Source organism: Mercenaria mercenaria, chromosome 9 (assembly GCF_021730395.1).
Source record: "Mercenaria mercenaria strain notata chromosome 9, MADL_Memer_1, whole genome shotgun sequence".
NCBI classification, from domain to species: Eukaryota; Metazoa; Mollusca; class Bivalvia; order Venerida; family Veneridae; genus Mercenaria; species Mercenaria mercenaria.
In genome coordinates, this window is record NC_069369.1 from 63,532,406 (window position 1) to 63,545,287 (window position 12,882).

Sequence of the window (12,882 nt, forward strand, 5' to 3'; positions counted from 1 at the left end):
TGATCGGCTACCTGTCCCTGCATTCGCTAACAACCATAAACAATTTTACGCATTTGCTCATGTTTACTTCATTATTATAAGTTTTAAGTTCTTACTTAATAGGAAGAATTAAGTAATTATTTGTAACATACCGAATCTGTTCTACCAGATAGAGATTTCCCGAGTTTTGCTGGGGTGTAAGGTGACTCATGTGTTGTTATGCAAACACTACTATAATAATAAAATAGAGCTTAAAAGGAAAGCATTCGTTTTGATTCATTCAACTGAAAAATAAGGGATGCAAGAAAAAGAATTTATCACTATTTGAACGTAGAGATGGAACTATCTGTCTCTCGGGTAACTGTTTTGAGGTCTCGTTGCCGCCTGAACAGTTACCCTCTATACAGATATTTCTATCTGCACCTTCAATCAATGAAAGATTCATATAGTCTAGACTTTTAGCTCAGCAAATGAAAAACGTTTCATTTTATAACATTTTAGATATGACGGGATAGATCCTTAGATTTCTGATATGGCTGTATCAGGGCGTAAATCAGAGCAACATCAGGCGTCAGTTTTACGAGGGTCGGCACAGGATTATGATCATAGCTGTGATGCATGTCTCATCGATGGACAGGATGTGGAAGCTCATGGATATTGCATTGATTGTCAAGAGTATTTATGTGTAACTTGCTTCAGGTCACATCGTAAAAGCAGGGCTTCCAGAGATCATACATTGGTAGACAATACAGCATCTCTGCCCGCAACTCTCATTGAATCATCAGCAGGAACTTGTACAGTCACAGAGAAATGTGCCGAACACGAAGGCCAGATTCTTAAGTTCTTCTGTCCAAAACACGAAGCTCTTGCTTGCCACGACTGCGTGACACTTGACCACAGAACGTGTGACATTGACTACATTCCGAAAAAATGCGTAGGCATAACCAGAAGCATGGAGTATATCGACACTTTTAAGAAGCTGAATGATCTACTTGATGATGTAAACTGCGTGCAGAAAATGGCCGAAGAAAAGAGTTGTGAAGTTGAAAATGCACATAAAATAGTTGTGGAAGAAATAGATAAATTCCAAAAAGATGTAAATGATTGCATTTATCAACTTCGTTGTCAAATTGTAGGTGTAGTGGCAAGCGAAACGAAAAAACAAAATGATTATATTGGAACCATTCTGAAAGTTTGTGAAGAACTGGCAACGGTTATAAAAGACGTCAAAACGAGTTCGCATGACAACGAAGCTGCTCAAAGAGAAGGACAGGTATACATCTCCATGAAGAGAGCGGAACAGATTATCAAGTCTCAAGATATAAAAGAGGCAAAGACCGATCTTCAAGCCATTCCTTCTAAGTTTACTTTCGAACGGAACAGAGAAATTGAAAATATTCTCTCAGGTCAAATGACCTTTGGAACGCTGATAAGACCAAGTAAGTGTAAATTTCAATAGATAGCTGCCCTTTGATTCCAGTTGAATTACCATCACTACATTTTACAGCCTGTTTTAATAATGTTAACAAGATAAACAATTAAATTATACATTATTACTAAAAATACAAACTACCTAGTAGTTAACAGCCAAGTATACAGTCTTGAAAAATAATCAAAACATCATTTTCTGACAAAGAGTTATTTGAGGTGAAAAAAATGATCCTGGGTAAAATATTTTGAAAACAGGAGGCAACTTTATGGTAGGCTTAGGCGACGTTCTACCGCTAGGCATGAAAAAAATCATTACAACAACGGTCAGCAGTCTAAAAAACTATGAAAGATCAAATCAGTTAATGCCCTCGGGAAAGTGTAATATTTTTTTGTGGCGCATTTTGTCAACAAACAGACGTTTTACTTTTTAAAGTCAAATCCGATAGAATTTCACAAGGTAAAGTATGTTGAAAAAGCTATTGCTGGAAAGAGAGCAATCTGTACTACCCATATATTTGCGTCAAAGTATGGAGAAGTAATTAGAAATATGAAAAATCAAAGAAAACAATATGAGGACTGTTAGATGCATGACTGTGTTATCCTTCATAGCATTTAACGTAGATAGCTTACTTTTCAATTGCACTGATATGGCATAGACAGGATTAGGATTGACAAACTGTGTTCACACAACAATTCCACTCTATAACCCTTGTGTAAAGAGGGCTTAGTGTAGATCTCTGCTTAAATCGTATCGAAATTGGACAAGTTTTGCATGTTTTGTATATTCTCTGATGTATTACAAATTCTTACGCGTAGTCAAATAGTTTTGTTAACTTACTCAGTAAGGTTGACACAAGGTCAATGTATTGAAAACTCTTTACATGTTAAAGGTCACACTTTATATCTGGTTTTCGTGAAATTTTGCAAGAATGTCTGTCTTTATAAAAGCCAGCTCTAGATGTAGTTAAAATCTCGGCCATCTAGAAATGAAAACTAGGTCAAATGATTAATACAATTTATAGTATCCAGATTTTCCCATATAATAGTCCCAGTCTGAAAAAGTGCTTTTATTAAATTTTAACATTTTCAGCTTCGAGCTCCGTTGTCTTCTGACGGTTTTTATTAAAAGAAGTGTCGTTTTACTATATCAATGTATTTAGCTTAGTTGAGTTGATTGCTTGAAGTCTTTGTTTTTTCTCTTCGAACGACTTCTTCTCATAAATCACTTGATGGGTATTAAAAAAAGAAGCATCCTTGCATGCACTTCTCCCAAGTTTTTTTTTAATGTCCGACGGTATCATAACGGCTTGCAGGATTTCTATCAAACTTTGATAGACCTTTTTTAAGTTTGGGCGCCTGTTTCTCCATAGGTGCTTTAATATCTGTTTGAAATATTAAACACAGTTGATCGATATAAGTTCATCAGACAGCCTTGGATCATGCATAAAAATATCTTAAGCGCTCGACTGTATATCTTGCACGCGGCATTTCGAGCGTGCGACATTCTTAATTAGAAGCCTACGATAGCGCATTATATGTTGTCTCGAGCGTCTGAGGTGCTTTAAATATGTAATCTCGAGCGCAAGACATATTACAACGAGCGCTTGACATCTTATCCAAAGTACACGACAACTTATATCGAGGGCTCGGGTCAGCTAAGTCTTAAATATATATGCGTGTGTCCTAAATATTCCATCAGACGTTCCTGCTAGGTAATAAAATTTGTGTTAAGAAGCTGTTGAATGGCTGATTAAATTTAACAATCGTATAGCTTCTGGTGAAATTGTCTAAGTTGTTCAAAGTTGTTATTTTTAATTTCATAGAAATTAACACACGGTCTACCTAGTGCTAGAAAGATGTATTCCTTGCGAGTTCTTAGCATTTTGATATTCGGTCATGTCTTTAAAATAGGTAAATTATATTGTGAGTGTATGACAAGATGCTTGTTTATCGATATACTGTACAAGGATGTAATATAATTATGCAAACAAACAATATTTACTCAATTTAAAGTTCCGTAAGGTTAAAAACAGATGACATAGCTGTCCAATTAGATGGGCTACTTTTAATACTGCACATGTTCATTTACGGTTTGAGCCAAAAATGGAGGTAATCAAAACAATAGATTCAATAAATCTTTCTACTGCGTTCACCAATGTTCCAACCTTTGACAATTATCAGGGAAAACAATATGTAAGAAGAAATTAGTATATTTTATGTTCATAATGGAAACTGTGGCAGCCACATTTTAAACAAAGGCATTAAGAGCCTTCAAAGTTGGAAGTAGAACAATATTCAAAGCACTTGGGATGTTTGCTACAGGCAGATTCGCGGTGCTTTTTGTTGGTCTGTAAGTTGTTATAATCGAGCATTTTTCAGCTTCTATGATGTAACAAGTAACAGACCACTGACTGCTCTGCGCAATTTCGCCTAAAACGAAAAATAGACACAACAAAACAGAAACAATTTTAAGAAAAGCAGTGACATTATTTTAATTACACTGTTGCGTGTTTAATTTCTAAATATGGCTAGAATGTTTTCGATCGTTTAATTATTTATAATCGCCTTTATATAATTCTAACAGTTGAGGACACAGCTAGTGAATTTATGTATAATTATTTTTGTAATATCACTTATGTCACGGACAGCTTTTCCCCCTTCGGGCTCAGTGTGAGCTATTGTGATCGCCCTGTGTTCGTCGTCCGTCGACGTCGTCAACAATTGGACTGTTAACACTCACAATTTTTGTCCAATCTTAATGAAACTCGGTCAGAATGTTACTCTTAACAAACCCGTGGACAAATTTGATATTGGGTCATCTGGGTTCAAAAACTAGGTCACCAGGTCAAGTCAAAAGAAAAGCTAGTTAACACCCTAGAGGCTACAATCTTGATCAGAATATTAACCTTGATAATCATAAGGTCAAGTTTAAATCTGGATCGGGTGGGTTCAAAAGCTAGGGCACCAGGTCAAATCAAAGGAAATCATTGTTAACACTCTAAATGCTACATTTATTATGTATCTTTATGAAACTTTATGAAAATGTTAATTTTGATTTTTTAAGTCAAATTTGAATCTTGGTTTTCTGGGGTCAAAAACTAGGTCACAAGATCAAATCAAAAGAAACGCTAGTTAACACTCTAGAGGCCACATTTATGACCATATCTTACTGACACTTTGTCAGAATGTTTATCTTGATGATCTATAGATTAAGTTCAAATCTGGGTCAGGTGGGGTCAGAAACTAGGTCAACAGCTTAAATAAAATTAATAGCTAGTTAACACTTTAGAGGTCACATTTTTGGCAATATCTATACGAAATATGGTCAGAATGTTAATGTTGATCTTTAAGTCAAGTTCGAATCTGGGTCATATGGAATGTGACCTACTGACTTACTGTTTTTTTTTTTTTAAGATACAGCCTTAAATTTGGATGACATTTACAGTTTTGCAGACTGATCTTAAAACTGAATTTCAGTGATCATGAATGTGACCTACTGACCTACTTCCTTGTTTTGTAAGATACAGTCTTGAAATTTGAATGACATGTACAGGTTTGCACACCGATCTTAAAACTACATTCAGTGACCGTAAATTTGACCTACCGACTCGGGTGTGAGATCCAGGGTCATCATGACCCTCTTGTTTACAAATTGAATGGATGAAATATTTGTATCGTCTTTTTCTGGAAGAGATGCAAGATGCAGTCTTTATATAGACTATAATTTAATATAAAGGGCATGTCCAATGCAGATTACAAAATGACATAGTAGCAATGTATATGTATACAACGACAGTAAAAGCAAATGTTCCAAAACATATTGAATACAGTGATTTATAAGGAAGTGTCAAGGACTTCTGACGGTGTTTAAAGGAGAGTTTTATGCTTACTACAGGCTCTAGTTTTTTGCAGGGACAACTTTGTTTTACTAAAATTAGTTTATTTGAGAATCACTTGTCACACTAATATAAACTATAATATATTGTTTTAAGAACGTCATAAGAAATCAGAAACGACGATGCTGGTAGCAGATATTTACTCTAAAACGCACAGAATTACACATCCTAAAGTCAAAAAATACTTTGAGTGTAGTCATGGAAAAGACTGCAGGAAGAAAGTAGAGTTGAACACACCCTGTGTAATTGAATTTTCTGGAAAATTGGAGACAGGTAAGCGTGTTTTTCTCGTTTACAGTTTCTTCATTGTTTCAGTGCGTAGTTTGAATGGGGCTTTGATTGGGCTTAAGAATATCATATAAAACTAGATGTGTGTCTATAGGACATTTACTCCCACACTTACTGACACTGTACGATTTTATGTTACTTGCTAAAATGCAAGACTAAGTTAACTTTTATATTGCCTTTCGTAGTGGTCGCGAATCTTCGGGGGAGGGGCTGGTTATGGACACAAACGATGAAAGTCAAGATAAAATAACCTGAAATTTGTTTAAAGTAAAACAATTTGTTTTGGAGGGGCGGGTTGGAGGTGGGGATAGGGTGAGGTAGGAGTGGGAAGAAGTAAGTCCCATATAAGCACAGGTCCATAACATGCTTAACTACATTCCTATAAAATTGCATGACTCTATGTCAAATATTTTAAAGATGAATGCAACACAATCTTTTATGTCATTCATGCATATTATTTGGATGTACCAAGGGCCATAACCTTGGTCTTGCGGACCAAACTCAATACACTGAATGATATTCCTAGAAGTTTTCGTGACTGTAGGTTAGATACTTCTTTACATACATGCAACACAGACCATTAGTCGATATATGCATATTTTTGACTAAGTCAATAGTCATAACTCTGGTTCTGCTGAGTGAAATCCTAAAGAAATCGCAAAGTCCACGCTGAATTACAAGCCAATAATGGTTCATGAATCTAGATCATAAACTTTTTGAGAAACATTCGATACAGTTGTTTTAGGCTTTAGGCCCTTGATGTATTTTTGAATGTTAATGGTCATAACTGTTACTGAGTGAAATCATAAACATACTCCCAGGTATACAATTTCACGTGCTGTATAACAATCCCATGATGTTAAGATTTTCAATGACTAGGTCAAATACCTTTTGAGATATGCACGGCACGAAGTCAGACGGACGTTCTTACGAAGGAAATTTATTGTCGTATGTATTTCGTTTTTTATTAGGTACACAACAAGCGACATAAAGTACCAAGTTAGCAATAGGGAATAATAGATTTTCCGTTACCGATTTACATCAGTACCCTAAAAAATTCCGTTCGTTTCTTCGGACAGACGGACGGACGCACGCACGGACGACCCGCTATTCCCCCAAAAATAAAAACAATATATTGCGGTTGTGGCGGGGCACAAAATCAGATTATCGCCCGTCTTCTCCTTTCTCAGTTTAATTTACTGTCTTAAAACCTTTATGTTCTTGAATATCACTTTACTGTAATACGGTATTGTTAATTTTGACTTGTACAAACTGGTTCAATACAATTGAACTCTACAGACATAAACAATAGTATGATACAAAAGACGTGTCATTCTAATGCTTAAGTTTAGCACGGGTAGGTGGGTATATGAAATTCGGATAGAAAATAAGAAAGGGCATATCAATTAACAAAAGAGTTAGTTGAAATCATGTTGTTAGCATTGTAAACAGGTTGGTTGTTAATTCACATTTCAGTGGAAAAAGCACCTTTCTCTCTATATGCAATATCATATTTTCATGTAAGTAAGCCATCGAACGGATTTTGCATACCCTATCACATCTTACAGATGAAGACTCGTGCACAATTACCATATATGCCGAGAATAAAGTAAAGGTAGAGGCAGCTATACGAAACATAGAACGCACTGTCGAAAAGGAATGGATGGTGAAGATATTAGAAGATCAAGGGATACACAGATTGAGTTTCATTGATGTAAGTGAATCCAATTATACGTTAAACCACTTCATTTCCTTTGTGTGAAGGTAAAAAATTCTTATTAAGCGTAGGGTGCTTGACAAAAGTCTCCACCAGGAATGTATGAAACAATTTCTCTACAGTTGAGCAGGTATCATATTAACTCCCATTCTTGCATAAAATACTTCTTTTTTCACTGGATACGCCCATGTATCATCTGGAGAACAATCGTATACAAACAAGACAAGTCATGTGCTGTTAATACATGTCTTTTCTTATTTTGGAAATGCTTTTCAAGGGACGGAGATATATCCTTGCGTAGACGGAAATCAATCTGGTATCAGTGTCTTGTTTCTTTCATAATAACCTCTTTTTTGTATGTTTCACTGTATCAGTTACCAACCCAAAACGTGAATGTAAAGTTATTGTGTTCCTGCTTACCAAATGTTTAGTTAATATGCAAAATTATTCGTAATGTCATGTTTGTAATAACGGGAAATAAAAAAGTCGTTTATAAACCTTCAGTACATGCTTGGTACATGGGTCCCGCTTATGGATATTTATCACATGTTTACCGTTTCCAAGAGCAACAGAATGGGAATCAAAACTATACCGAAATCGTAAAGTCATCACATATGAAAACAATACATTTAGTCGTTGTGTTATGTTCGTTTGTTTTGTGTATTAATGTCTGCATAAGCCCTTGGGATATCTTTGTGACCTCTACCTTCGGTCTCGGTCACAAACATTCCCGTGGGTTTCTGCAGACGTTTATAAACAATATAAAACGTGTATTATCCCTACAAAATGCAGTCTAAGCAGATACTACTGGAAACCAGTTGATTTTACTCGCCCAGAACTAAATACTAGTGGATTATCAACTGCGACCGAGAATCGAATCCTGATCGCTAGCGTTGTTGTCCAACAGCTAACAAAAATCAGGAATTATCCTAATATTACACTCTAAATCTTGATTTGATTGTTGTTAAGCTTGCTGTACAAGAATATGTGCAGTGTCGTTTGTAATTTTTGTGTACTTTCCCTGGCAAATTGTCCTACCTTGCAGGCCATCGGAAAATATTCCATCCTCACAACAAATGAAAATTGTTAGCTCTCTGGTAAGGGATTAATTCAATCAGGAGTGTTGTCTCAAGAGCGATTAATATAAATTGAAAGAACATGTTCCGTAATCGAGTTTAAACATGTAAGTAGAATCTAAAATCTTATAGTGTACCTACATCATAACTATATCCATCTAATGTTTCAAAAATAAATCGCAGAAATATTTCTATTTCGTAACACATCCTACAAAAAGGTGGGCCGGTGGTCTAGTGGTAACACGCTTGACTGTCAATCCAAAGGTCCGGGGTTCGAATCCAGGTCCAGGCAATGGAAATTTCTTAGATGCTCTTCAGTGTCTCCCACCTAACTGGAGGCCTGTACTGGTTCTTCCCAGGAAAGACGGCTTCGCGTGTATCGGTGCTATACACCGGGCACGTTAAAGAACCAGACTGTCTATTCGAAAAGAGCTAGGCTAAGTTAGCCGGACACGTCTGTATCTGAAAAAAAAATCTCTTTGTCTGTTCTGGGGGCTTTATCTCACTCTGTCCCTCTGGTCAGATCGCTCTGTGTCTGTACTAGTAGAGGATGATTTCGCGCCCTGTGTGGCTGCAGTTGCTGTAAAGCGCCTTTGAACGTGCTTATCATGAAAAGGGCGCTATATAAATCTGGTATAATAATAATAATAATAATAAAACAGATTAAATTATCTTTATTTTTAGCTTTTGGAAAGTTGTAGTTAAATAAAAAAAAAACCCGAATAACTTTGTGACATTAATAACTCCTATACAATAGAAATGTACGTCATATATAGAGCCAGCTGTTGGGTGGCACGTGCTGATTCACGTGTCTTGACCGATGATATCCGTCATGACCTGACCGGGGATTGAACCCGATGGCCGAGCATGAGCAGGAACTGACGTTACACCGGCAGATTTACTTAGTAGACAGTTAAAACCATGTTTTGAGCTTGCTGTTTGAAATCAAACAAATTATTATTTAGTGTGTCATCACGTAGTGCATTCAACATAATTTATGAGCGACTGATAAATCTTATTCTTTTAAGTGCTTTTAATGTCTTGTCTTGATTAACTTCACCTTCTTCGAAATACTAATGGTTAATTCAAAGCAGTACAGTAGAAAGTATTATAATAATATGAATGATATTTATTCATGCCATCATTAAGCACCCGATGTAGTTATCGCCCGAGGGGCATTTCGGCTAATGAAAATTATTTGTATGTTCGAAATGCATTTGACAAGTCATAAAACAATGCTATTTTCAGTGATAGGTTATTGTATCATTACTAATTTAATTCATAGATATTTCATTTCTTTTCTGTTTGCTGTTGAAAAGCATTGATTTTCTGAACGGTCACAGTTGTATTCCTAGCTGTTATGTGCCAATTGACCCAGCAATCCGAAACTGTGTGAATTCAGTGATGCATTTCACGGGCAACTTTAAACCGATTCCAAACTATTTGGTACTACGTTGTTGAATCATTTGATATTACCTTTGAGTAACCAGTTTCCGTTATGGTAAGGAAACAGCGCGCGATTTCATGAGTAATAATTGTATATACAAAAATATCTTACTCAGAAATAAAGCGAAAAACTTACATTATTTCATTCAAACAAGGTTAAAACTATCTTATGTTGCTAACTGATGGGCGCTGCTATTCTAAAAACATCAACCGGAAACAGACTTCCATTTGGACTGGTATACCAGTTTTAGTTACCTTTACGAAATGGTTAAATTAAACGGAATGAAAGGTACTGCAATAACAGACCCTAAAAATTTATTAGTTTCCTATCATTTTTGACACATGTATTGTCATGATTGTCATGATTTCACTAGCATATACTCAAATTAACAGTTTTACACACAGTGTTGAGACATGAAAATATCACCCCTTCTAACCATCCTAACACTCGAGCAATAAATCAAGCGCTTTCAGTGTTTACAAATGTCACATTGGGCCCATTTTACAAACACTATACCAGGACAGTTTGCAAGCTTTGCTGGCTGTTATTTACCACACATACAACATTTTCATTTTCCATCGTCCTCATCACCATCAAAATCATCTTCAGACTGCAAAGGCGTGTTCAAATCTATAGGACCGACAGCCTTTTAGGTACCTGAAGCTGACTGACCTGGTGCATTCAAATAACTACAGACTACTGGAATTTTGAGACAGGGGCTGGCTGCCTTTTTAACAGACTGTTCTACTCGGACAGGGGTATTGAATGAAGGCAATTTATTCTTAACTGGGACAGCTTTTGATTTCTTGGGAGTAGACATAACATCTAAATACTCCTTTACCTTTCTGCTTGTTTCAGGCTCAGTTTTTGCCTTACCAGCAATTATTTTACTGAAATACCTTCGCTCTGTCTTAAATGGTGGTCTTTGTTTCTTTAAAACAGAGGTAATTGTATCATCAGCTGGTACATCAGATTTTAAGAGAACAGAATTTTTAGTGCTGTTCCTTTCAGTCTCACTAGCTTCTGCCAGCGGAACAGCAACAAATTTCTCATCAACATATGGAATAGTTTCATCCAAATTCTACTCGGGCTGATTATGAGCAGGAGCTATAGACTGACATAACTCTTCAGTGAAAGCAGACTGAAGTTCTGATCTGCTTTTGTTTGTTTCAAAAAGATCAGTATCAACAGAGTCGTGGCAAAACGGATGAATAACCGATTTCTTGAAAGCACCCTTTAAAATGTTCACGGAAACTGCAGTAGCATTTGCCTTACATGCAATCATACATACACTGTACCTGTCAGCAATTTTGCCAGTTTCCCTTTGAAATTTCCACATTCATTACTGTAAATCTTAGAAAAAGGCCCAAAACACCTAACGTCCATAGGCTGCAATATGTGTGAAGTGTGTGGAGGCAAAACGTACTACATAATATCATACTCAGTAGCCCAGTCAATAATACTGCGTAATATTTGTGAGCGATGCTCATCATAAGGTAACAACAATAGACGTTTTCCATTAGCATAATAGATGAAGTGTGTCTCTAAATAGTTTTTGAACACCTCCCCATTGGACCAACCAGTCTTAGAAACTGTCGTTCGCGCACCTGGTGATGCACCCTCCAATAGCTCTTACCTCATTATTGCACCTGAAATATTTAAGAAATCTATTTATATATGATTTGAAAAGGAAAGTACATACAGTGGGAGAATAACCTGAAAATTCTTACCTGCGAATACAAAGTATGGCGGTATCTGCTGTCCGGGGGCATTCCCACAGAGCAGATACTGTATTGGGTCGTTGAACTTTAAGCTGGGGCCACCGACCCAGGAACCCATAAAACCACCTATAAGACAAGGGTTTGGCTCTGTCTCTCCTACCAAGGCATGATTCAAATTCAGAAGTTACATTTATCAACTCGGCCCTTGTGTAAAGATACCGAACCATAGCCATATCATTTATGTGCTCAACAAGTCTGGCCTCCACTAACTCAGCAAACAAGGGTTCTTGTCCTGACCTAGGAATATATCGTATCAAGAATAAATCACAAACCTGTCATAACAAATTGGCATGATTCGTTACATTTGATTTAAACAATATTTGTTTTACTTATTTTTAAATTGTATATAAATAGTTTCCTGGTCCACGTGTCCTGATACACGATCTCTAAGGGTTTGCATTCAATTTGGCACATTAAACACTTTCGATGACCTCCGCACTGAAAGATCCCCATCCTTAACATTCTCGTAGGCCTTTGTAAGGATAGTCGGAGAATACTGCCTGTATTTGTGTTTTGCTGGAGGTGGGCTACTATAAACCTACAGTTTTACAATAAACAAATTATATACCAATGAATATGACCGTTGGCTGTGTATTGATAGCATGCTTTAACTAAAACAAATGACCACGACCTTCTTATTAACAAGCAATATATAATATATATCCGACTATATAAGAAAATGCCGTTTCTCTTCATTTCGTAAAATTAATTGAAGCTATGGAACCAGTCTACTAAGGCCGTGAACATCTTATCAAAAATGTAAACAGTCGGCTGCAACCTTTCATTTTAGGGAAACATTGAGGTATAACAAAAAAAAACTGAATGAAAGGAGTAAGGTACATTATTGCATTAACATTTTTGTATTATTTCACATAGTATGAGAATGGGAAGTAAAACGGATTTATTACGCCTCCAAATGTTATACGGAGCATTTTTGTGTGCAGAAGCTGACTTAACGTTTCGCAAGTTAGCTTCCGGGCTATGACGTCAGAAAACAAAACAAAACGCGAGCTACATGTAAACATTTCCGGTATCACGCAATTGAGGGTATCACGATTTGAGGTTACTCGAGGGTAGATAGCTTCATCAGCTTTCGTCTTCACCAATTGCCATTATCACCATTTTACGTTGCTGTTATTCATTATCATCTTATTTCATCAGTAGCGTTCATAGTCATTCATCAACATCATTCATCATCATGGTTCGTCATCTTTTTTATCATCATCGTTCATCATCATTCAACATCATTATCATCGATCATCATCGT

The 12,882-nt window shown here is 36.4% G+C and overlaps 1 protein-coding gene across 6 annotated transcripts in view; it reads left to right on the forward strand.

The window, feature by feature from the left end:
• The window catches only part of LOC123548045 (protein mono-ADP-ribosyltransferase PARP14-like), a 29,284-nt gene that overhangs the window by 1,342 nt on the left and 15,060 nt on the right, over nt 1-12,882 (forward strand). For all 6 annotated transcript variants that reach the window (XM_053551557.1, XM_053551555.1, XM_053551560.1 and 3 more), the window contains exons 2-4: nt 481-1,418; nt 5,403-5,579; nt 7,163-7,308. In XM_053551557.1, the coding sequence (XP_053407532.1) occupies nt 512-1,418; nt 5,403-5,579; nt 7,163-7,308 (1,230 nt within the window). In that variant the 5' untranslated portion in view covers nt 481-511. The remainder of the gene's footprint in view (nt 1-480; nt 1,419-5,402; nt 5,580-7,162; nt 7,309-12,882) is intronic.